At 34.7% G+C, this 23,045-nt stretch overlaps 3 protein-coding genes across 8 annotated transcripts; 2 read left to right on the top strand and 1 right to left on the bottom strand.

The window, feature by feature from the left end:
* Window positions 1-2,746: 2,746 nt before the first annotated feature.
* Window positions 2,747-6,440, top strand: LOC133863721 (vacuolar protein 8). 3 transcript variants are annotated; one of them, XM_062299783.1, is made up of 4 exons: window positions 2,757-2,905; window positions 3,185-3,361; window positions 3,534-3,651; window positions 4,497-6,440. In XM_062299783.1, exon 4 carries the CDS (start codon window positions 4,550-4,552, stop codon window positions 6,230-6,232), a length of 1,683 nt encoding a protein of 560 aa, XP_062155767.1. In that variant the 5' UTR covers window positions 2,757-2,905; window positions 3,185-3,361; window positions 3,534-3,651; window positions 4,497-4,549; the 3' UTR covers window positions 6,233-6,440. The 3 variants fall into 3 exon arrangements, with proteins under 3 accessions (XP_062155766.1, XP_062155767.1, XP_062155765.1); XM_062299782.1 differs by having other exon boundaries at window positions 2,747-3,361; XM_062299781.1 differs by lacking the exons at window positions 2,757-2,905; window positions 3,185-3,361; window positions 3,534-3,651 and adding an exon at window positions 3,764-4,242.
* Window positions 6,441-10,983: 4,543 nt separating this feature from the next.
* Window positions 10,984-14,588, top strand: LOC133862683 (peroxisomal membrane protein 11C). 3 transcript variants are annotated; one of them, XM_062298530.1, is made up of 9 exons: window positions 10,984-11,057; window positions 11,185-11,346; window positions 12,259-12,471; window positions 13,178-13,252; window positions 13,328-13,402; window positions 13,503-13,583; window positions 13,692-13,766; window positions 13,887-14,060; window positions 14,394-14,588. In XM_062298530.1, the coding sequence occupies exons 3-9, from the start codon at window positions 12,280-12,282 to the stop codon at window positions 14,427-14,429; spliced, it is 708 nt and encodes a 235-aa protein (XP_062154514.1). In that variant the 5' UTR covers window positions 10,984-11,057; window positions 11,185-11,346; window positions 12,259-12,279; the 3' UTR covers window positions 14,430-14,588. The 3 variants fall into 3 exon arrangements, with proteins under 3 accessions (XP_062154514.1, XP_062154513.1, XP_062154516.1); XM_062298529.1 differs by lacking the exon at window positions 10,984-11,057 and having other exon boundaries at window positions 11,185-11,431; XM_062298532.1 differs by lacking the exon at window positions 10,984-11,057 and having other exon boundaries at window positions 11,185-11,439.
* Window positions 14,589-15,967: 1,379 nt separating this feature from the next.
* Window positions 15,968-21,257, bottom strand: LOC133862682 (F-box protein At4g00755-like). Of its 2 annotated transcripts, none has more exons than XM_062298527.1 (6): window positions 21,101-21,257; window positions 20,661-20,845; window positions 19,509-19,910; window positions 19,256-19,425; window positions 17,859-17,977; window positions 15,968-16,418 (listed from the first exon to the last, which is right to left on the bottom strand). In XM_062298527.1, the coding sequence occupies exons 2-6, from the start codon at window positions 20,785-20,787 to the stop codon at window positions 16,184-16,186; spliced, it is 1,053 nt and encodes a 350-aa protein (XP_062154511.1). In that variant the 5' UTR covers window positions 20,788-20,845; window positions 21,101-21,257; the 3' UTR covers window positions 15,968-16,183. The 2 variants fall into 2 exon arrangements, with proteins under 2 accessions (XP_062154511.1, XP_062154512.1); XM_062298528.1 differs by having other exon boundaries at window positions 20,661-20,970; window positions 21,101-21,246.
* Window positions 21,258-23,045: the final 1,788 nt, after the last annotated feature.

The raw sequence follows: 23,045 nt of genomic DNA, 5'->3' as shown, positions 1-23,045 counted from the left end.
TTATTCCAGTTTTTATTATGAAATCATCCTCAAAGTTATACCAGAATGGTACATCGCATATCGATATCAGTAATATACTTTCTTTTTTTAAAAAAAATAAAATAAAATCCCATATTAAAATAGATATATGCGTTTAAAATAATATACTACTCTAACAAGGCATAATTTTTAGAAAAATACATTTTAACACTTATGCTACCAAATTTTAAAAAGAATTAATTTTACTCTTCACATTCATGTCCAACAAGTTAACATATCATGTTTTAAGTAGCTTATTATGTCAACCACTTTAAAAACAAAAGTGTACTACTTAAAATATGTTATATTAGTCGGTATAACATAGTCGGTATAACATGGGTGTGAAGTATAAAATTATTCGTTAAAAAGTGACATCAGACTCCCGATACTACCAACCTGTATCAAATTAGACGAAAAAGATGTGTCCGCTACGTATGACCTCTTTTGCATTTTTCTTTTCAGAATACCTTTTAAATAAAAAATAAAAATAAACATTTGAAATTTTGAAATTATATGATAAAAAAAATACTATAGAGTGGCCGAACCATCTCTTTTAGTCTTCTGGGATAGTCTAACCACCTCAATAGTTTGTGAAGGTGGTTCGACCACTCCTAATTTGCATTTGAGGGGAACCACCCCTTTTGGTTTAGTTTTTCAATTTTGTTAATTTTTAATTCAATTTTATTTAGTTTAATTTAATTTCTCATTTTATTATTATACTTTTGTTTATTTTTATTTTAAGATTTTAAGGACATTATGGTAAGAATCATTAAAAAGTAGTCACGTGTAGAGCACATGATTACTTTTTCACAAATTCTTAATAGCGTGCCTTATTTGATATAGAGTGGTAGTTTGAGGGGCCTAAATGTCACTTTTTAAAGTTGAGAAATACTATAAACCATATTTTTATTCCACAATATTGACTTAAATGTTCCCACCAACTCTTGATTTTTAATTTTTTTTTTTAATAATGTTATATACTACACCTTAATCCTACTAGGCCGACGTGAAATTAGTTCTTGTTAAAAATAAAAATAAAAAACTAAGGGTTTATGAATACTATCTTATCAATCCAGTGAAATTAAAGTGTAATATATAATTTTTTTTTTTAATGACCAATTCAATAGTTAGTTGGGGTTATCATATTCTATAAATAATTATAAAATAAAATATAATTTTTAACATTACTCTTTAAAATTTGGTAATATAAATGCAAAAATAGTGATAGCCAAAATGTATTTTTCCATTTCTTTTCTTTAATTTTTTCACTTCGAGTCAAAGTACAAGTGGCATGGATGGGCCATGGCCAAATTAGTTGGACTAGCGAGGAGAAAAACATGGGGCAGAGAGGGGATACACCCTGCAGCCTGATGACATCATCTATAATGAGCCATTTAATCATTATTTTTCTAGGTAATTTATAAACATTCAAAATGCATTACTAAAATAAATTTGTATAAATTATTAGCTTAATCATTCGGTGTCCACATCCTTTCTCTTTCCATTAATTATGAGATGAATATTATAACAGCATCCCATTGTTTGACTCTTCTGAAGCTCATGATTGCATTCTTTAGTTTAAAACTTGAACCCGTTCTTCACTTAATTTAATGGGTGTTTTCTTAGGGTTGTAAGATGAATGCATGTTATGCATGTCCCCAAATTAGTACAAATCAAAATATACAAATGAAAAATGAAAAATGGTTTGAAGATAGACTCTCTTTTTTTTGTCCCATTTTTTGTTCTATTGTAAATGCAATGAATTATAGTTTGCTGTAGCAGAAGATTCAGGTAACTAATCAAAGATCAGTATCTTTGATTCTGCAAGGAAAAACATATTCGTCTTCTATCCAAAAGATAAAAATAAGCTCGCAGGCTAAAAAAAAAAAAAATTTCACAGAATATTTGAGAGAGAATTCTCTGATTTGATAGTAATTCAAAAGCTTATTTATATAAGATAAATACTTATAGAGAAAGTAAACATATTCCTAGTAACAATAATAAACCTAATCCTAAGAGAGAAAGAATTATATTTATATTTTTTAGTGAGGACCGCATGGCCTGCATCATGGTTGGTCCACATTAGCATATTAAAACCCTTTTTATATGATAAAGATCCTCTTTATTTTACTTTGAAAATAAAAATGAATTATTTTACGGTTTATGTATTTTTGTTTTGTAGCATTAAACGATATACATGGTATTATTTTATTTAAATTTTAAATGACATAACAACGTATTTACCGTGTGATAATATATATTATGAACCATGAAATAATTATTCCCTATTTCGATTATTTTTTTATTATTAATTTTTTTAACGATTGCATGAGCCATGAAGGGACACAAACACAATTTACAACAAAAACAATGGCTGACATTGATATGAACCATTCATAGGCCCTATGGACCAATTCAAAAAAACATTACAAGGTCAAATAGGTAAATCCAACCGTGTGGGACACAGTTTCCCATGATCTGTCTCCCACGCACGTGGTATAAGCACCATTTTGAAAAGTCATAAACCGTCCCACCGCACACGTGGCATCCACGGCCATCTCATCACATCGGTAACGTAAACTTTCGAAAAGCATATTCAAAAATTTACCCAATCCCAACGGTCGGATCCTCTGTCCACAACCTCAACCACAGCCGTCAGATCTGTCATCGTGCTCGACATTTACCTTTAAAACATGCAGAGTAGTAAAATAATGCGTTTTTTTAACAGAGAATCTGAGGGACAGAGAGTGACATTTCCTTCCATTTAGGACCATTACAGAGAGAGAGAGAGAGAGAGAGAGATCGAAGAAGTTTGATTTTTGAATTTAGTTGCGATTGTTATGCACTATTTCTGTGTGTCTTATAGGTAAAAGCTGAAATTCTTTAGGTGCGTTTTTCAAACTTGGATCTCTTCCTCTTCTTCCAGGTTGAAGATTCTTCTGTATTTTTTTTCTTGGGTTTTTTTTTGTCCCCTTTTAAATGATTTCGACCGTTTGATGTCAGTTTCTTCGTTAGGGAACGAAAATGAGCTCTGGCCATATCTGATTCTGGAAAACTGTTTTCTGGGTCAGTGTCTTCTGAAAGTGAGAGTTAGAAAAGGGTTATTGAAGATCCAGCTGTTTTTTTGATTGCTGATTTTAGAAGCATTTCTGGATTTTCTTTTTAGTGAGACAGAGAGATAGAGGAGACATTTGAAGGTCAAGCTATGGTGGGTTGCTGATTCTTTGAAGCATTTCTGAGTTACTGCTTTGAAAGAGAGAGAGACGAAGGTTTGAAGATGAAGCTATATTGGCTTGCTTTCTGCGTGAAAAAGGGAAACCTTCTGAGTTACTGAGTCTTAAAGGTTTGTTCTTGAAGCTGATTCAGCTTCCTTTCTTTGATGCCTAATTCAGAAAAGGCGATTTTATTTTATTCTTTTTACTCTTTTGTTTTATATTTTGGAATTTTGTTTGCTTTCAGCTACCATAGATTTATTGCTCGTTATTTATCATTTTTCTTTTTCCTTGCTCCTACAGAACAGTTCACAGAGAGAGAGAGAGAGAGAGAGAGAGAGAGAGAGAGAGAGCCACTGTTTGGTGGCTGTTAGTGGTCGAAGAATCCTGTGAAAGTTAAGGAAAGTCAAGTCAATTCGAGGTAAAATTTTATATTTCGTATATATTGCTTTGAATTTTCGTGACATTTTCTTTTCCAGTGGGGATTGTCCATTTTGAATAAATTTAAATACACTCAAGAAAATACACCTGTAGATAGAGACTTCTACCTTCTATTCAAAGCAAAGTCTCTTTCTCTCTCTCTCTCTAACCAGGACGCTCCATTTATGTGAGAAACATGGAAATACAGCTAAGGTTTTCCAACTTATCCCTACCTCTCGAAGAAAAATCTTGACCTTTTGAATACAGATCCGGATCAGTAGATTAATCTGATATGGTGTTCTGTATTCACCACCTTCTGGTTGGAAAGTAAAGTTGTAGCTTTAGTTCATACTTACCAAAGTACCCCCATAAGTTAGTACATTGCTTAATTCTAAAGGGCTATTTTGGTGATTGGAGAGAAAAAAAATATCGTGCCGACGTCTGCTTAAATCTTAATTGGACGGCACTGCTTAGCCGTTAAAAGTAATTCTTTCATTTTCATCCACAATACTTTTGTATAATCAAATCCAGTTGTATTGGCATTAAATGAGCACTTGCAGAGCAGTGGAAAGGACTCGTGGGGCATCTTTAGGTACTTCGATTTGGTTGGTCGGGTCTTGTTTTCAGCAAAAAAGCTCTGTGTGATCATACAAGATTCTCGAAGCTCTTGATGTGTCCCATTTGTTTTTTAGTTTTTTTTTTTTTTAATCCCTGATTTCTTTTTTTATTACAGACTTAATTTATAATTCATGTGTTTATGATTGCAACTGCTCCACTGCCATCTAATTTTCTATGCAAATATCATCTCCTTTCCTAGTTTTCTCATCTGGGGTTGTTAGCTTACAGGCCTCGGTTTTTCTCTGGAATTCTCAAATTTGATCGATACTGATATTGAAATCATGGTGGAAGAGAGTGGAGCTGAGGTTTTGGCCGACACCCAGTCTGCTGAAGAGTGGTTATCTCATGCCCAAGAGCTCATTCCGGGGGCACTTATCAAGGCTAGGGAGGTGAAGGGGTTCCCTGGTAGGTGGAAGATGATAATATCAAAATTGGAGCAGATCCCATTGCGTTTATCAGACTTGTCGAGCCACCCTTGCTTCTCAAAGAATGCTCTTTGTAAGGAGCAATTGCAGGCCATGTCGAAGACGTTGAAGGAAGCGATTGAGTTAGCTGAGTTGTGCGTGGGGGAGAAGCATGAAGGGAAGCTTAGGATGCAGAGTGACTTGGATGCTTTGTCAGGGAAGCTGGACTTGAATTTGAGGGATTGTGGTCTTTTGATCAAGACCGGGGTGCTTGGTGAGGCTACTTTGCCGTTATCTGTGGCTGGTTCTTCAGCTGAACCAGAGGCTGCAACTCATAGTAATCTAAAGGAATTACTTGCCCGGCTTCAAATCGGGCACTTAGAAGCAAAGCACAGAGCTCTTGACAGCCTTGTCGAAGTAATGAAAGAGGATGAAAAGAACGTTTTGGCTGTTTTGGGCCGGAGCAATATTGCTGCTTTAATTCAATTACTCACGGCAACATCTCCTCGTATCCGGGAGAAGACGGTCACTGTAATTTGCTTGCTAGCAGAATCAGGGAGTTGTGAGAATTGGCTTGTTTCAGAAGGAGTCTTGCCGCCTCTGATTAGGCTTGTTGAGTCAGGTAGTTCAGTGGGCAAAGAGAAGGCTACAATCTCTCTTCAGAGACTGTCTATGTCACCAGACACAGCTCGATCCATTGTTGGGCATGGCGGGGTTCGCCCGCTGATTGAGGTTTGTTGGACTGGTGATTCTGTCTCACAGGCTGCAGGTGCTTGTACTTTGAAGAATATATCAGCTGTCCCGGAGGTGAGACAAACCCTAGCCGAGGAAGGGATTGTAAGGGTTATGATCAATCTTCTTGATTGTGGAATTTTGTTGGGTTCCAAAGAATACGCAGCAGAGTGCTTGCAGAATCTCACTGCCAGCAATGACAATCTAAGAAGGTCTGTTATTTCAGAAGGCGGTGTTCGGAGCCTTTTGGCTTATCTTGATGGTCCACTGCCGCAAGAATCTGCAGTTGGTGCATTAAGAAACTTGGTTGGGTCGGTTTCAATAGAAGTTTTGCTTTCTCTTGGTTTCCTGCCCCGGTTAGTTCATGTGCTTAAATCTGGATCATTGGGCGCACAACAAGCCGCTGCATCTGCAATTTGTCGGGTTTGTAGCTTGACAGAGGTGAAGAAATTGGTAGGTGAAGCCGGGTGCATTCCTTTGCTTGTCAAGATGCTTGAGGCTAAATCAAACAGTGTTAGAGAGGTTGCTGCCCAGGCAATTTCAAGCTTGATGATGCTGTCACAAAACTGCAGAGAAGTTAAGAAGGATGATAAAAGTGTGCCAAATCTGGTCCAATTGCTCGACCCAAGTCCACAAAACACTTCCAAAAAGTATGCTGTTTCCTGCCTTGCATCTCTATCCTCAAGTAAGAAATGTAAGAAGCTGATGATCTCATATGGAGCAATTGGGTATCTTAAAAAGCTTACAGAAATGGACATCCCGGGTGCCAAGAAGCTACTGGAGCGGTTGGAAAGAGGAAAACTAAGAAGTTTGTTCAGGAGGAAATAGAGGAAACTTTCCAGTGTATTTTGTATAATGTTGTTTTTTTTCCCTTATTTTTTCTTTTATGTTTCGTATGATCGTTGTTTCATTGTCTATATGAAACAAAGTAGTTCGTGATATGAACTGGAATGCGCAAGCTTATTGATCTATGCAGTTCCTTTTATACAATCCTCCTGCAATCAAATTTCTTGTTTCGTGGAGTTCTATGATCAAATTTAAATGGAATTTCGAATTTAATATTGTTCATATTATCAGCCTTAATAAGTGATATATCCATTCTGCCAGTGTCTGAGAAGCCATAATGGCTTTCCACATCAAAGCTGTTAAGCGTCTGAATCAGGGTAGGCTCTTGTCCTCGCGGATAAAACTGCTTCACACAGTTTCACTAATCACGTTTTCCAACATGGTTTTTAAAGTTACTACTTAGTTTGATTTAAATATAATTTTAAAAGCTATTTTAGAAAAGAAATGAACAGAAATTTGTGTAGCATTTCTCTTTTGTCGAAGAGAGATTTTACAATTTATAGCAGATTATTCATGTGCTTCATAAAGTATTTTTGTATTTGTGGTATATTATTCGGATTAGAATTGTCTACAATTATTTGTCTAAATAATCTTTCACAATTACATGTACGAATTCTTTACGCTTCGAACAAATAATTATAAAAAACTTTGATTACTCGCCGAGAAATGTCCTCTGCACAATAGTTGTAGTCTGTAGACAACATGAGCGGATATCGCTCCTCTCATTCCCCTCTTTGTTGGTAGGATATCACTCCTCTCATTCCCCTCTTTGTTGGTAGGAATTGAGGTAGGAATAGAGGATTTAAGGATTTAAACACTTGAGCACGACAGCCGGGATTTGAACCTTAAATTAAAGGCTGGCAGTGCATTTAACTCGGGATTCTAATAGGGTGGAGTGAGAGCTATTCATTGCATGGGGCTCACCTCTTGTTCTAAACTATAATCTTTTGGTTCTCCAATCTCCATAGCATGTGAAGAGTAGGTGGAAAACATAAAGGTACCTCCATTGTTAGAGGACGAGTTTTTCATCGCTGCCGGATAGTTGCTTCCTTGTTTGTATACGGAGGAGATTAGTATCTCAACCCTAAAATTTTATTAATGACCTAATAAAGTTTAATGGGTTAACTCCATTAGGCAATGCTTCCTGAAAAAGTACAATATTCAAGTCCTATAAGCTCTTTCCCTGTCAGGCTCTAACCCCTTTAATCAGCATGAGAGGATAGGGATGGAAATGAAATGAAAATTGAAGAAAGATCTCCCCTGTTTTCCCTTATCTTCTCTTCTCTGGAACACCGAACACAGCCTAAAAGTAGTGACAGGGAATGGTGCCAAAATCCAATTTGTTAAGCTCTGGATATGACGTTGTAAATATTTGTATCTTCCTTGCTGCGCCTGCAACATGACACCATGCCAGATTTAGTTTGTTATACAGCAGATGCAGCACTTTTTTAGGTCTCCAATCTCATCACTTTGGTATCTTTTCTACTCCAAGACAATAATAATACTCTTTAAATATCTCAACAAATATAAAAATACTTCTAAAAAATTTTAATTTTTTTTTTTTCCCTTCAATTTTTATGGCATTTTTGTCTTTTTGAGAGGTAAAGGGGGACATTAAAACCCCAATGATAAAGTAGTGGGACACATTAATTAAATTGAATAAGTTGAATTATATTGCAAAAAAATAAATCAGGATCATCTATAATTATTTGTCCGAATTTGAGATTATTCGGACAAATAATTATGAGATATCATTTATAGGATCCACTGACCGGATAAGTGGTTATGCAGTCCAACTTTTGTTTGGTTAAAATGAGTCTTATAAGTAACCTCTTAAAATCACCTACTCGAATTCTCTCAAATTTAGGTAAATAATTATATACGATCCTAATTTAAAAATAAAAATAAAAAAAGCAGAGTTTCCTCCAAATCTTTATTCTTGATTGTCACCATTTTCGGTGTGTAAAATACTTACCCAAACCAAAAAAATGGCTATTCTATAAGAATAATCATTCTATTACAGGCAAGAGCGGAATCAGAAATTTATGTGTGGGGAGTCTGAACCTACGTAAATAAATAAATATATATAGTCAATTTTATGTATGTGCGCGCGTATATATAAAATAAAAGTATACTTAATTTCATATTAAGTTATACAAATGTTTAGACTATTAAAAAAATAAATGAACAAACCATAGAGATTTAAAAACGGCATCATAAGATATTAATAGACTCACAATTTGGTGACTATGGTTTTTCATCTTTTTTTTTTTTTTTTTCCTTTCCTTTTCTTTTAATCCAAAATGCGTATATGGAAAAATAAACTCAAGTACATAGGATATATATATATATATATATATATATATATATATATATATATATTTAAGTATTTGGAATAATCAATCTATTCATAAAGTACAACACCACTTTTTTAAAGGAGAAGTATTAATTACTAGAGATTTGATTCCTGCACTACACTATTACAACAAGTGCACAACAACCATTCACATGAGGGGGAGCCTCAGTGTGTGGGGCCCACCCTCATGTGATGGGTTGTTATGCACTTGTTGTGTTGATGTTGTAAATCTAGGCTCACCCTCATGTGAATGGTTGTTGTGCACTTATTGTGTTGGTGTTGTAAATCTAACATTTTCCTAATTACTAAGGCACAAGATGCTGACAAAACGCTCGTATAAAGTGCATTAAGAATAACTTCCTTAAATTTCATTTACTTCCTTAAATATTGAAAGAACTCATAAAAAAAAAAAAAAAAAAAAAAAAAAAAAAAAAAAAAACTAAATCGGATTACTTTTGTAGTTTCCTAAAGTAATGAAACACAAAGAAAATTAAAAGTTGTACCTTAAATTTATGAAAGTAAAAGTAATTCTCTTAACATTATTTTAAAATTAAAAAAAAAAAAAAAATCTTTTCTCTATGAGTCCTTAACATTGATTTGAAACAATATTTAGACAATTTTTTTACAATAAAAATAAAAAAGAAAAAATTAAGAAAAAAAAGGTCAGTTAGGTTGGGTTTGACTACCCCTCTTCACTTAAGGTGGCCACACAGCCACCCTAATCCCTCTCCTCTTTCTTTTCTTTACTTTTTTTTTTTTTTTTTTTTTTTAAATTAAATAATAAGTTCGCTATTACTTTTAGAGCATTTCTAATATAACTTTTATATTGGTTATAATAACTATATTTAGTTATTATTATCTAATTTACCACTCCAATAAACCTTTTAAAATAAAAGCTCCCCATCAATTTACCGTAAGTGTATTTTTATTTATTTTTTTTGAACGGCTTAGCATGTGCTAAACATTAATACTAAAAAGTCCGAAGGCATACAAGATGAGAAATGAGAGACAAACTTCTCATAATCTAAGCCAGAAGGATCTGGCTTAAAAATAGCTGCCTAAGCAGAATCTCAAATCTTACTAAAATTACAAATAAGCTCCCTTACAATAAAATTCCAATAAAATTTGAGCCACACGAAGGCAAACTGTACATAGAAACATGAGAATACACAACACAAAGGCAGAAAACCTTAAAAAAGTCGCCGGCAATGGAGTAGGGAAGCAGCTTCACCGGAGTGACTGGGCGTGTAGGACACGCGCCTCATCTGGACGCACGCAGCAGTAGATCCGTCGCCGTGGACCCCATGCACCGCCAAGCTCGGCCTGAAAATGCGGTGCGTGGCCTCTACGCGCAGTCAGAGAGCATAGGCGCCCTTCTGCTAATATAATAAGAATTTTCCAACCGTCAGTTTTAATATTTTTGTTGATTTCTACGTCAGCCCTTCTCTTCTTCTCATCTTCACCAAAACAATTCCTCATCCCCACCTTTTTTCCCCTCTCTTTAACCCCCCAAAATCGATACCCATCAAATGAAATCGCCCCTCAGAGGGGCGCCTCTCTTTCTCCAACCTCCAGCCCTTTAATACCAACACTCCCAAGGGAAATAATTACTTACAATCCCTAAGCACCCTATTGATATTAAAAAAATTATTTTTTATTAAAAAATTGTCTCTTATGTCATATCATAGACTACTTTTTTAATAAAAAACAATTTTTTTAAAGAAAAGAGGATTACAGAAGACAGTAAACCGTCTTCTGTCTATCAGGCCTCCACTCCCAAGGTCAAATTCTTCTCTTGATTGTTTGTGCGGTTTTGGCAGTCAAGATTTGCGAGAGGATAATGTTTGTTATACAATTTTTACATAATTTTAATATTTTTTTTTTAAGATTAATAATTGAGTATTTATGGCACACATGAGGAAAAATAAATTTAATAGTTGATCATAAAAAAAAGTTGTTAGAATTGTACAGAAATTGTGCAAGAAACATTACTCTTCGAATTTTTTCCTTTAGATGTTTGACAACTCATCTCCTTTTATTTTCATTTTTTTAAAAAAATCAACAACTTTTTATTGATATTCAAATAAAAAAACTTACTACAATACAATTTTTTTTTTTTTTTTTTAACTTTTTTAAACAAATTCTTTTTGCTTTATATATATATATATATATAAATTCACCTCAAACATAAGTAAAAGGTCAAACGGTGCCAATGGTGCTTGTGTCGAAGCACCTCTTGCGTCCGTAATGCTTGTCTGGGAAACTTGTCCGAAGTAGTGGAGTGTCAACAATCCAGATAAGGATGACAGATGACAAATCATGAACCGTCCATCCATATCTTCCTTGAGATACGTGGTTGACCAAAATCGTATGGCACCCAAAATTGAAACATTCAGGTACTAGTGATCTCATCTGAACGGTGCAGATCATAATTTGCAGAAGCGGGCCCTGGTGATGTTCCACTACATTCATTTGATGCTTATATCCACGGTTAAGAATAGACTTAGATTATATATCTTCAATGTACATTGGAAAAGCTTATGTATAAGGAAGTATTTATTTTGTTGGTTTGTTATAGGAAAGAAGGACCAAAGAAGCCCTTATCAGAGCCTATCAACGAGGAAAGCTAACGATTCACAGAGAGAGAGAGAGGGAGAGGTGACGCCAGAGAAAGCTTTTGAGGTTCATAGAGACAGCGGTTTTGCGCTTTTCGAGGCCAATTCATCGGTCACTTGCTTCGGTACCACTCTCTCTATCTCTCTCACTCTCTCTGTGCATATATAGAATATAGAATTCACAAACCCCAGGTCCGATTTGCACTTCAGGTACACCGGTAATGGAAAATATCATTTTTTTTTTTTTTTTTTTATGTATTTGAGTATTTTGTTTTTATTGGAAAATATTTGATTTTTCAGCTGGGTATTATTTTTCTGCGGAAATGATTCTTTTTTTTTTTTTTTTTTTTCCCAGCTTGGTATTGAGTTTTTTCGCATGAAAGATTGAGTTTTTCAGCTGGGTATTGCTTGCTATTTGGTTTCATATCGGTACTTTTGTTTTACTGTGGATTGAGATATTTTAATTTGGTTGATTCGGTGAATTCAAAATCGTCTGTATATTATGATTTGTTTGCTGTTTCGCTTTCTTTTCCCTTTTTTTTTTGGGGGAGGGGGGTAAAGAAAAGGAAACAAAACTGAGAATCTGAGTGTACGAGTATTGTTTCAAAGTAGAAGTTAACTGGGAAAGCCATAGCCTCGTAGTAGGCAAAGTTGAGCAAAGGGTTTTGTTTTATCCGTCAAAAGGAAGGAATTTCCCTTTTTTTGGTTAAACCCAATGAAGAAAAAATTTTAAATTCGAGTATTTGATTTGATTCCTTCCTTTTCCTTTTCCTACCTCTTTTAAGCAGCCAAACAGAGTTTAATGAATATTCCAAAATACACAACAGTTTGGTTGGTCTTGGATAATGTTTTTCATATTACTGTCTTTGCATAAACGGAATTGATTTTCTGACTTCAGTTGTTGAACAAGACTTAGATACGTTGCATTGATTTCTGAGCTTGGATAAGTGTATAAATGTTCCTGTTCCTGTAGTGGGTGTTGTGATGATTCTTTTGTGGGAAGACGATGTTTGGACTTACCTTTCTGCATTTTTTAGTGGCTGCTAGTAGGCTGAAAGATGAGTACGCTGGATGTAGCTAGGGCAGAACTTGGTCTTGTTGTTTTGTATTTGAACAAGGCAGAAGCCAGGGACAAGATATGCAGGGCAATACAATATGGTTCCAAATACTTGAGTAATGGAGAGCCTGGTACAGCCCAAAATGTTGACAAATCCACCAGCTTGGCACGGAAGGTCTTCCGTCTTTTCAAGGTTTGGTTTTGCCATGTGAACCAACTCCTTCTATTTATTTCATTTGGAATTGTTGCATAATTTGATACTTCTTACTTTTAACCCCAAGAAATTTCTAGTGTTCTGTCAACTTCCTTTTTGTTCATTTTATAGATAAATGTAAGCTCTGTTTAATTATCGATGCTTTGTTTGCTTCCTAGAATTAAATAGATGAGAGAATCTCCCCTTCCCCCTCCCATTTGGGGGACAATTACAGTAATTACTTATGAAAAGAAAAGAAAAGAGAGAATATATAATTCATAATATGGAAGCTTTCGTGTTGTAATTTTTCACCTCCTCAAGTACTGGAATGGAAATAAAGAGATACTAGGGCTGTTTGGATTTGCGATTTCAAAATATGAGATTTAGAAAATAGCGATTTTTAAAAACGCAATTAAACATTCAGTATGATCATGATTTGGTCTTGTAAATTGCAATTTAGCCTTTAAACGCTCTCCTTTGCCTGTGATTTGAAAACAAAGATTTTTTTTTTTTTTGAACTACAATTTTTTAACAAAGCACTCTGAACGATACACTTTTTTGCGATTTTGTTTAAAATCGTATTTTTGATCTGCGAAATCGCCTGGCCAAACAGGCTCTTAGTGTTGCAAAAGAAATCTGAGACTGATTTTTCTTTCTAGTAGTTTTTATTATGGAACATCTTATGGTTCTCTCTGTCGATTTGCAGTTTGTCAATGACTTGCATGCTCTTATCAGTCCAACTCCGGCTGGAACTCCCCTTCCCCTTGTTTTGCTGGGAAAGGTATGGATGGTTTTTCACCTCTAAGATCTTGTTCTTACTCTTCTTCTTGGTGACCCTGTTTTATGCTTGCTACAGTCCAAAAATGCGTTACTGTCCACGTTCTTGTTTCTTGATCAAATTGTGTGGCTTGGTAGGACAGGCATTTATAAGGTATGGAGTGCAAGTTTCTTTCTTTTCTATTTCCAGGTGTTCTATATTGGTTTCTGAATTATTTTTCTTAGAAGAAATAAAGATATTTGGTTTGTTGTAGAACAAGGAACAGGCTGACGTGATTGGCCGCATCTCTCTTTTCTGTTGGATGGGTTCCTCGATTTGCACCACTTTGGTTGAGGTTTGTTGCTGACTTTTTTTTCTTTCTTCACAATTGGTTTGTATCCCCCCCACCAAAAGAAATGGAAATATTGGTATTATGTGTTTTTGACCCCCCATCTTATATCAGATTGGGGAGCTCGGAAGACTTTCTGCATCGCTGAAGAAGTTAGAAAAGCATCTTAAGAATGATGATAAATATCAAGTACGTTTACCGTTCTTTTTTACAATGGATTGCCCATCAGATTTTGTTTTTTAATCGCCATTCTGATTTCTGTTCCAACGAACCCTTCCCCCTTGTATGCTTTGTTCTCCATGGATGCAGAATGAGGAATATCGTGCCAAGCTTAAAAAATCAAATGACAGGTCTTTGGCCCTAATTAAAGCTGGCATGGATATAGTGGTAGCTGTTGGGCTGCTTCAATTGGCACCCAAGAAAATCAATCCCCGTGTAACTGGAGCCTTTGGATTTGCTTCCTCGCTAATCTCTTGTTATCAGGTGCTTATCAATTCCTTGCCACCAATCTTGATCCCATGTTCTCCTGTTTAGCTCTGGCATCTGGAACTCAACTGTAAAATACATAATAAAAGAAGATATGTACATTATTAAAAAAAATTAAAAAAAAAATTAAAAAAAAAAAAAAAAAAAAAAAAAAAAAAGGGAAAAAGAAAACCCATTATGATGAAAAAGTTAGCTTTGACATTGTCTTCTGAAAGGGGAGGAGCAAGGTATGATATTGATGACATTAACAGAAAGTAAGCTTCTCTCGCAACTAGTGCTCGCAAATCTTCCATATTTTGCTGATGTAGATTTCTGGTTTCTGCTATGCAGTTGCTTCCATCGCCAGCAAAGTCCAAGGCATCCTGAAAAGAGAATCATGTTTTCCTCAATTGCTTCAATGTCATTCAAATAATTATTTAGACCTATGAGATAAACTTGGTGTGAGCTCTAAGCAACTTGCCTCTGCTGTCACAGTTCAATGTGTTCTTTCACAATTGAAATATCACGTGGTTATATCTTGTTTCATAGTTTGTCTAATAATTAGCTGCTGGTGATTGCATATGATTATATCAGCTTATTGTATGGTGGTTTTACTAGTGGTCATACAAACCGTAATGCTTGATCCTATTTATATATCGTATAGAAGGATCCTAACCCATCAAGGGTGCGGCCTAGTGGTTAAAGGGCGGACTTGAGATGAGCTGTAGACTCGGACATTTTGGATTCGATTCTGCACTAGGATTTTTGCTAGATTACCTGATACCCCGGTTTTGGCGGGCAGAATTGTGAATCCGGGCTTTACTCGTAGGGGTGGGTCTGAAGGGGCCTTCCGCCCTCGGTAAGGTTCTGCTTCATCAAAAAAGAGAACCTGAAATTTTTTTCATAAACAAGAATAAACCTTTATGAGTGAAACTTTTAAATCATAGGATGCTGCAGGATTGCTATATAGGTCATTCTCTTTGGTTTTATTAAGCTAAAATTCTTCAAATTATAAATAGGCCTCTTGGATTTTTTTTATTTTTTTTTCCTCTGTTTCTCTATATAATTGAAAAATCCTGATTCCTGAACACCTTGAGAAACGAAGTGTAGTATAGGAAGATAGGATCACATACTGTATTTGAAATATTATTTTTCCAGGACTTCCAATGTACACTTTTGAGATTATTAATCGAAGAAAAAAGACTTTAATATTAAAATATGTAAATGTGACCAATGTAAAACTGTTCTTTATTTCAGAAACGCTGAAAAAACGTTTTGAGTTAGTCGGACAAATGAAAAGTTTCATAAACAAATAAAAAAAGCCTCTCCGTGAAAAACATTCTTTAGGCCGGATATCATTTGGCCATCAGGCTATTAATATATAACGGGAAGTCTAAGTTGCCTCAACTTCTATCATTTCAGTTCTTTGGGAAAAAAAAAACTTCTATCATTTCAGTAGTAGTAGTTTGTACTCCCGTATTGAGTGTAGATCATGTTGAAATATTGAGACCGATTTAAAATGGAACAGATTCTTCAATCTTAACTAACCAATTTTTTTGTTGAGTTTGTGTCGGGTTTGTTGGGCGTGTCCAAAATTGTTAGCTCTAAATGTTGCGTATCGAGTATAAGTCGTGTCATGGTAGAAATATAAAACTATATAAATCAACCATAACCCGACACATTTAATTCACAAAGTCAAACCTCTCGACCCTAATCTACCAATTTTATATTGGGTTTATGTCAAGTTTGCAGGTCATGTAAAAAATTGTTAGCCTACATTTCAACACGGTGACTAATGGCTGCCCAAAATTGACGTCCTCATCTTATTAATGGAGCATATATAAATACTTACGTGAGTAGGGATGAACAGTTAATAACCGTTTCGTCACAGCATGTTCATCACCTTCTAGGAGGAAAATAGACACTTGAATCAAACAGGAAATTATAAACTTAGAGTAGCGTAATACCACTACACAATCCTTTATATAAAAAGGTCTTAAGAGATGAGGAAACTGGTCCAGCTCTGGCAGCAAATTCAGTTCAAGAACATCTCTTTTGCTGTTCCCCGGTTTGGCGGGGTGGCTGCTCATCAAGTAGACGAAACAAATAACAAATTCAGAGAAAATATGTTCTTCCTCACCCTACTCAAATCCATCAATTGGCTCTAGTACATTTCCATGCAACATTTTCACAATATGCCGCAAATCTCTGGCACTACTCCGTACAAGAAGAGCGGCGTTTTCAACGGGCTCGTTCGGTTGGTCGTGAAAATTCACCAGCTTGTTCTGTAGCAAGACAAACTTCCCAGATGGTCCAAGAATTTCCACACCAAATGCTGGAGATAAGGACCGCCCCACAACTTGAATAAAAGTCATGCTGCAATTTGAGATAAAGTGAATTAGAAATACCAATTTCTGATTTGATTAATGCTACTCTTCATACCTAATTCAAATTGGTTAATGTGACATGTTTTAAAGTTACTTACAGCACAAGAAGACTGAGGTACAATATAAATAAGGAAAGAAAAAAATAGCCGGTATATAATAGCATATTTCACACCGATTGACATTGCATGTTTTAAGTGGCTTTTCATGTCAACCATTTAAAAAAAAACAAAATAAAACAAAAAGAAAAAGAAAACCACTTAAAACACACCACATTAGTTGGTGTGAAATAATTGTGAAGAGTAACATTACTTCACCAATAACTTTAAATCAAAATTCATTCATACACTTTCCACGATTTCATATTCTTAAGAAACTAACAGAACCTAGTTTTTACATATGAGCCAGCTAATCCAGTCCCTAGTCATTCTGACAGAAGCTTGGGCTAACAATATGATAGAAGTATTAAAATGAAAGTAAAACAAAATCAGATCTCCAAGAGCATGAGCTGTTACTATAAAAATCTCCACATATGGAAGGAAATAAATTTCCAAAATTTCCTAATATATGTTAAAGCGGCAGAGGTGAACCAAGAGCAAACTGGTGACAGAAAAGATACGAATCTTCTTGTCCATCCTTTTCCCCCTTCCGCTTTTGTATATTGTCTTATCGTTCTCCGTCTAGGGGTAACTTTAAAGCATTAACATCCATAAAAAATCACATTGTTTCTATTTTAGCTATTAACTTTTTCAAAGCACTTGCATCTCACTCTCTAGTTTATCTATCCAATTTCACTATTCCATTTAAAATATTCTTTCTTTATCCACTTTCACTATTCCCAAAGAGGAGAGAGAATCAGATTGATTTTTTTTGTTAGTTTAATTTAAGCATTGTTAAGCTACAGTGCTCAGCAAATTTGCTGATTACTATAGCAGCTAGCCTCTTTTTTCTTTTCTTTTTTCTTCTTTTTTTTAATATATGGCTAAATGGCTACCTGGATGGGGCTCCTTTTTTAACCATTTTTTTTTTATGCATTGTTAAACTCTTGCAGCTAGCCTTTTTTCTTTTTCTAGCTAAAATGGCTAGCTGGATGTGGCTACTTTTTGACCCATTTTTTTTTATGCATTGTTAAACCCTTGTTGACCAATTCACAAAAACGGCATGTATATAAACCAAAAGCAGCAAGACAAATACAACACTTTTTGAAAATTATTTAAGCCTATAAATGGAATATACAATATTATAATTTATAGAACAGCAGTGCAGGAAAAAATAAATGCTTTTTTTTTGGGGGGGGGGGTGGTGTTTGGCTTTATAATTCTGATCTTATTGATCAGGAAAATTAGCATTTCATAGGCTTAATAAGTCCTCCACAGAATAACCACAAATGAATATCAAACAAGACTAAAGAAAAAGAGTTAATCGAACAAACCATATATAAGATAAGTCATCCACTTGGTTTCTCTGAGCCCTACCCAGCAGCTCAATCTGCAAAATTCCACCAACACAAAGAACAGGTTCTGGAAGCTTGAACTTCTGCATGTCACTTTTCTGTTCACGAAGAAGTCATTAACAAAGTCAGCTATTTCCAAACAAGTGTAAGTTCAAGAGAGAGTATCATTTAGATAGCGCTCAGCTAAAAACTATAGAAGACGGGATATAAATAGCAAGAAAGAGCAAGTGACTAAAGAATTATCTTATCATCCTAACTTATCATCAAAACCACAAAAAATTTAAGAATGTGTCTACAGAGTGTAGTCTCACAAATCCTCATTAGTATGCTTCTATGTCATCTTAGACTAGTCCACTTTCCTAAAACAGAAAATTGGTTCTTAATTTCTGGATAAGGACACTTCTCACAAAAGGAGGCAGTTATGACAGAAGGACCCATAATGTGAAGAAATCCATTGTTCTTTCCCACAAACGGGTGTACGTAAAATCCATTATGTTATTTTTGTGGTATATATCAGTTAATCAATATGTTAGTTTACTAACTGCTAACTGGGGGTCTTCCAGGCACACAAACTGAAACGCAAACAAAAATTGTATTCGATGTAGAAGATTCACAGAAACATATATTTCTGTGTCACTGTGCCTTAAGGGAATTGCTGTCTCCAACTCCATTTCTGAATGAGATGCTGATATTAATGTCTGTTTCATAGCTTTTGATTGATTGAGAGAAGCCCGGATCAGGTTTCACAGAGCAGGAATACTGAAGTAATCATTAAATTGCATGGAATCTCCTAGTAGCTTTGGTATTACTGCTATTGACTGAAGAGAATATGTCACATATGCGCAGAAATCAGGGTGGCTCTAAACTCCTTCACTGTTGAAGCTTTTGCAGAGTGGAATATGTCACATATGTGCAAAAATCAGGTTGACTGTAAATCCTTTCGTTGCTGAAGCTTTTGCTGGGAATTCATTTGATGACTGCTGTCAAATCCAGCTTCTTCTAGTTTGCTTCAGGTTCTTCATGCAACAAAGGAGGTTGCGGACAAGTGGCCTATATTTATAGTTTCACTCGTAATTGGAAAGTCATACCCACTTTCACCTTTTCAATTTAGTTGCAATCATATATAAGCATGAACAGTGTTTCACATTGGGCAGCTAAAATCAAAGGAAAAGCATGTTTTGTTGGCAAAGCACATTGCATTTTTAGCTCAGTGTTGATAGAGCAACGACTGCATTGCACTTCAGCTTCTTACTGTTGTAATGAAATAGATACCCCTGATCCCTAATAATCCCCTCAGCCCAGAAACCGAAAAAAAAAAAAAAAAAACAATTGTAAAAGAAAAGTAATATAATACAGAAGTTAGTACTACAACACACCTGAGCCATTGGAAATTCTTGTGAAGTGTAGGTCCATATGAACTTGTCATCAGCAGAAGGGTATGAGTAATCTAGAAGAGCTTTCCTTATACCAGTACGGATTCTGGGATAACCCATCCGAAATCGCACAGATTTGGCTGAATATATAGGTGAACCATATTGAAAGTAAGCTGAAAAAATAAAATATCACATCATCATCGGAAAACTTTTAAACTGGAAAAGCACATATTTTGCAGAAATTTTGACACAATACCTTGGAAAGGGCAAATATTGATTTCAGTAATAATACAAAACTCGCTGACCAACTCGTATATTAGTGCCTCAGGCACCGCAGGATTGCTTTGTCCTTTACTTGACCAGTAGAAAGCTCTACATGGTGACAGAGTATTCTCAATTCTTTTCCCCGGATAACTATCAGTGCTAGAGGCACAAATTGCTCTTGAAATGCATTCCTGGACGTGAAATGATGTACAGACTTGAGCTAAAAAAGCATACACCCTATGATCCTTTTCCAAATCTTTCAATTCCACTGAATAGCTAGATCCAACTGTAGGCTCTATTACTGCGCATTTTTTCAATTCAATAACACCAACAACTCTAGATAACTGTGGAAACATTCTCAAGCACAACTGCTGACAAAGACCATTTGCAATTACTGCAGAACGTTAGAAGTTCAAACCAGTCAGTCAGTATCTTTAGATCCTGCAGCAACTGAAACCCTTTGAAGAAGGGCTTTCAATTATTATCATTACTTAAAAAAGTTCAATCACATTGGGAATGATGCAGTGATTAACACTTAACTTTCAGAGTCTATATCAACCAAATGATCACACCATAGGCATAGTATCCTGTAACACGCCACCTACTATTTCAAAGCTGTTATCAGACTACAACTCTAAGAGCAGAGGTAAAAAAACTGCAATTTCAACACCTTTTCTTTCTCTTTCCTATTACAAAGATTATGTATACTAACACGACATCATGACGCGCGCTCCTAATCAAAATTCTACCACCTGTTATCCATCTGCTCTCAACCCATTCTTACACCTTAACTTAAATCGTCTATTCCCTAATCTAGTAGGTTACCTACCAAACAAGGCCTCTTTCTAATTGTTTCTACATGTTGCAAAGACTACCCATATGATCAAATTTTCTGCGCACATCTTTATCATAAATAATAATCACTAACAGCAAAAACATTCAACTAGAAGTTACTACAATTAGTAAAAACTTTATTTGCTTCATATAGTTGCATTTGGTAAAGTTGCTACCAAAACTACTAACAACTCAACAAAAACCTATATAAATTACTTCGGTCAAAATGAATTGGGGTTACGTGCTTTAGAAAACTGAGTCCATGGCAATCATAAAAGCAGAACTTAGACATTTAACTGTTTGATCTCACCAAAATGTCGCCAAGACCGTGAGACAGAACTAACACGGACAAGATCAGATGGATCCTCCAAATACATTAGAATCTTCAACGACAGGTCGAGGCCGAGCCGATCCAAGAAATCCATACAAGCTTCCATATCAAGCAACCACTCCAAATTGTAAGCCAAACCTAGTTGTCTGTTCAGCCTTCAAAACCTGAATTGGTATTGTAAAACACAATCTGTTAAAGCTTACAGTGATAACTTTCACGATCACACAGAAGCCCTAGCAAAGAATCCCCTCATTAAAATGCCCATCAAACTTCAACAGAATTCAGTTCCCTAATAGAATCACTCAAACTCGTCACAAACCTTATCTGTGTAATACTGTAAAATAATATATAATTACTTCAATTTTTCACAATATATTGGAAAAGAAAATGATTGCACGAATAAAGGGAAAGAGATGTACTTTGTTTTCCTGCAGTTTGTAGAAAATTCAAGCACAGAAACTTCCGAGAAAATATTTTTACAAGATGTTTAATTATTTTTCTATACTTAGGGTTTACGAGATACAACAAAATAAAGCCAATGATCCCAAATTGACCAGCTTTAAAGAGTTTATCTGGACAACGGGACCTATTGAGATACGTACGTTTAGAATTTCTATATATAACTCTTATATAATTGTAAGAATTATGTCTTTTTAAAATTAATTATTCAATCTATTTTCTTATATGATCAATGTTATATATTTAATGGTTGATTTATTTTTAAAAAAAAATTATTAGAGTTGTACAAAAATTATATAAAAGTTATAAATATATCATGTCTCAAACCTAATAGAAGTTTGATATGAGTTAGTGTATTGAAAATTTTAAAATGCCCAAATTTTTTTCTTTAAAAAATAGATAATAATATATGATATGGGTGTGACTCATGAGTCTCACCGTTGGGTCAAGTTTTTTCTGTCTTTTTTTAAAAAAAAAAATAAAAAATGAATATATATTTAAGTACGGATAAATTTAAAATTTTTAAGAAGATAAAAGATATTTTATTCATTTTACTATCTGATTTAACCTCAAACCCTAATAGAGGTGTAATATTGCAAAAAATTAAAAATTTGATACACTAAATTAAAAAAGATTTTGAACTTTAAGAAAAACATTACAAAAAGAGTGACAATTTAAGAGTAAGTGAAGCTTTTCCTGATTTTAATAAAGAGATATGTTATACATCATCTTCTAATCCTTTTCTTATTATTCTCGATTTAAAATTATCATTGAATCTGTATGGTCTATGTGTGGAATCAACATGAGCACAACTGGTTTAATAATAATTTTGAAAAATAAAAGAATATGAGAAAGACCAGATGAGGAAAATAAATCATTCTTTTGACTGATATTTAAAAATTATTCTTTTTTACTTTTATTTTTTAAAATTCGAAATTTGTAACGAATAGAACAAGAAACAAATAATAGGATTAGGATACCTTGGAATTCTCTCCTCCACTTCTAGAGAACTTGGATAGGAAATGGGAGATGAAGATATCATCTCAAGTTTTGAGGTGTCGTACTCGGGCAAGTGGCCTTTGCACTGAGGCTGTTTGTGTTCCTTACAAAATTATGTGATTTTTAAAAATTGTTAGATTTATGATTTATTATTATTAGATTTTGATTAAATGGTAAATCAGTGAATTTTATAATTAATTTTTTATAATTATTTGTTTAAATTCTCTCAAATAATTCGGACAAATAATTTGAGAGGATTATAGTCTAATTTTAAAAGTCTTATTATTTTTTAAGTGACACAAAATAAACTTCTAGAATTATTTCAAATAATAAGTTGAAAGATTGAAAGAATATGATTCGTCAAAGGAAAAAAGAAATGGTGATTATACTTTTCTAACGTTTTTTCCTCCACATAAATAATTTCTTGTTCTATTGCAGACATTTCTTTTAAATAAGTAAATTCATATCTCTTATTTGGTAATTGATTTTCCCTATTGGTGGAAACCTTGTCGTACAACCTCGTACTTAGGGTCTCTTTTATTGAGAAATTCCCATTTTTTTTATTTATTTCCACGGTAGATCTAATTCTAAATGGACTACTTCTTGAAAAAAATAAAAATTAATAAAAGTAAAAGAAATTAAAAGCATAACAGAGAAAATAGATACAAGAAAATTTATATGATTTAGTTCATGACTTATGTTCATAGATTAAAGCCCTAAGGATTGCTGACTTCCTCACCGACTTCTAACTGACACTCGCTCTCCAGCCGCGTTTTCTGTCGTCTTCCGCCCCTGTCGCCGCAAGATCCGGTCGTGTCGGTCGCCAGAGATCAGCGCGTGGTGCCCACGTGCCTGGGAGCTCTCTGTTGTTTGTGCGCGTGTGGGCCACGCTTCGCCTTTTTCAGG

The sequence above is a fragment of the Alnus glutinosa genome, chromosome 3, assembly GCF_958979055.1.
Source record: "Alnus glutinosa chromosome 3, dhAlnGlut1.1, whole genome shotgun sequence".
In the NCBI taxonomy this organism is placed as follows: domain Eukaryota; kingdom Viridiplantae; phylum Streptophyta; class Magnoliopsida; order Fagales; family Betulaceae; genus Alnus; species Alnus glutinosa.
This window is presented reverse-complemented; position numbering and strand designations above follow the sequence as displayed.

Excerpts from the sequence above, each read along its gene's own strand:
- LOC133863721 (XM_062299781.1), top strand. The coding sequence starts at position 4,197 with ATGAGCACTTGCAGAGCAGTGGAAAGGACTCGTGGGGCATCTTTAG. Across the intron at positions 4,243-4,496 it reads GACTCGTGGGGCATCTTTAG|GCCTCGGTTTTTCTCTGGAA; the intron begins GTACTTCGATTT and ends GTTAGCTTACAG.
- LOC133862683 (XM_062298530.1), top strand. The coding sequence starts at position 12,280 with ATGAGTACGCTGGATGTAGCTAGGGCAGAACTTGGTCTTGTTGTTTTG. Across the intron at positions 12,472-13,177 it reads AGGTCTTCCGTCTTTTCAAG|TTTGTCAATGACTTGCATGC; the intron begins GTTTGGTTTTGC and ends GTCGATTTGCAG. Across the intron at positions 13,767-13,886 it reads AGAATGATGATAAATATCAA|AATGAGGAATATCGTGCCAA; the intron begins GTACGTTTACCG and ends CCATGGATGCAG.
- LOC133862682 (XM_062298527.1), bottom strand. The coding sequence starts at position 20,787 with ATGGAAGCTTGTATGGATTTCTTGGATCGGCTCGGCCTCGACCTGTCG. Across the intron at positions 17,978-19,255 it reads AAGAATTTCCAATGGCTCAG|AAAAGTGACATGCAGAAGTT; the intron begins GTGTGTTGTAGT and ends CTTCGTGAACAG. Across the intron at positions 16,419-17,858 it reads GATGACTTATCTTATATATG|CATGACTTTTATTCAAGTTG; the intron begins GTTTGTTCGATT and ends CTCAAATTGCAG.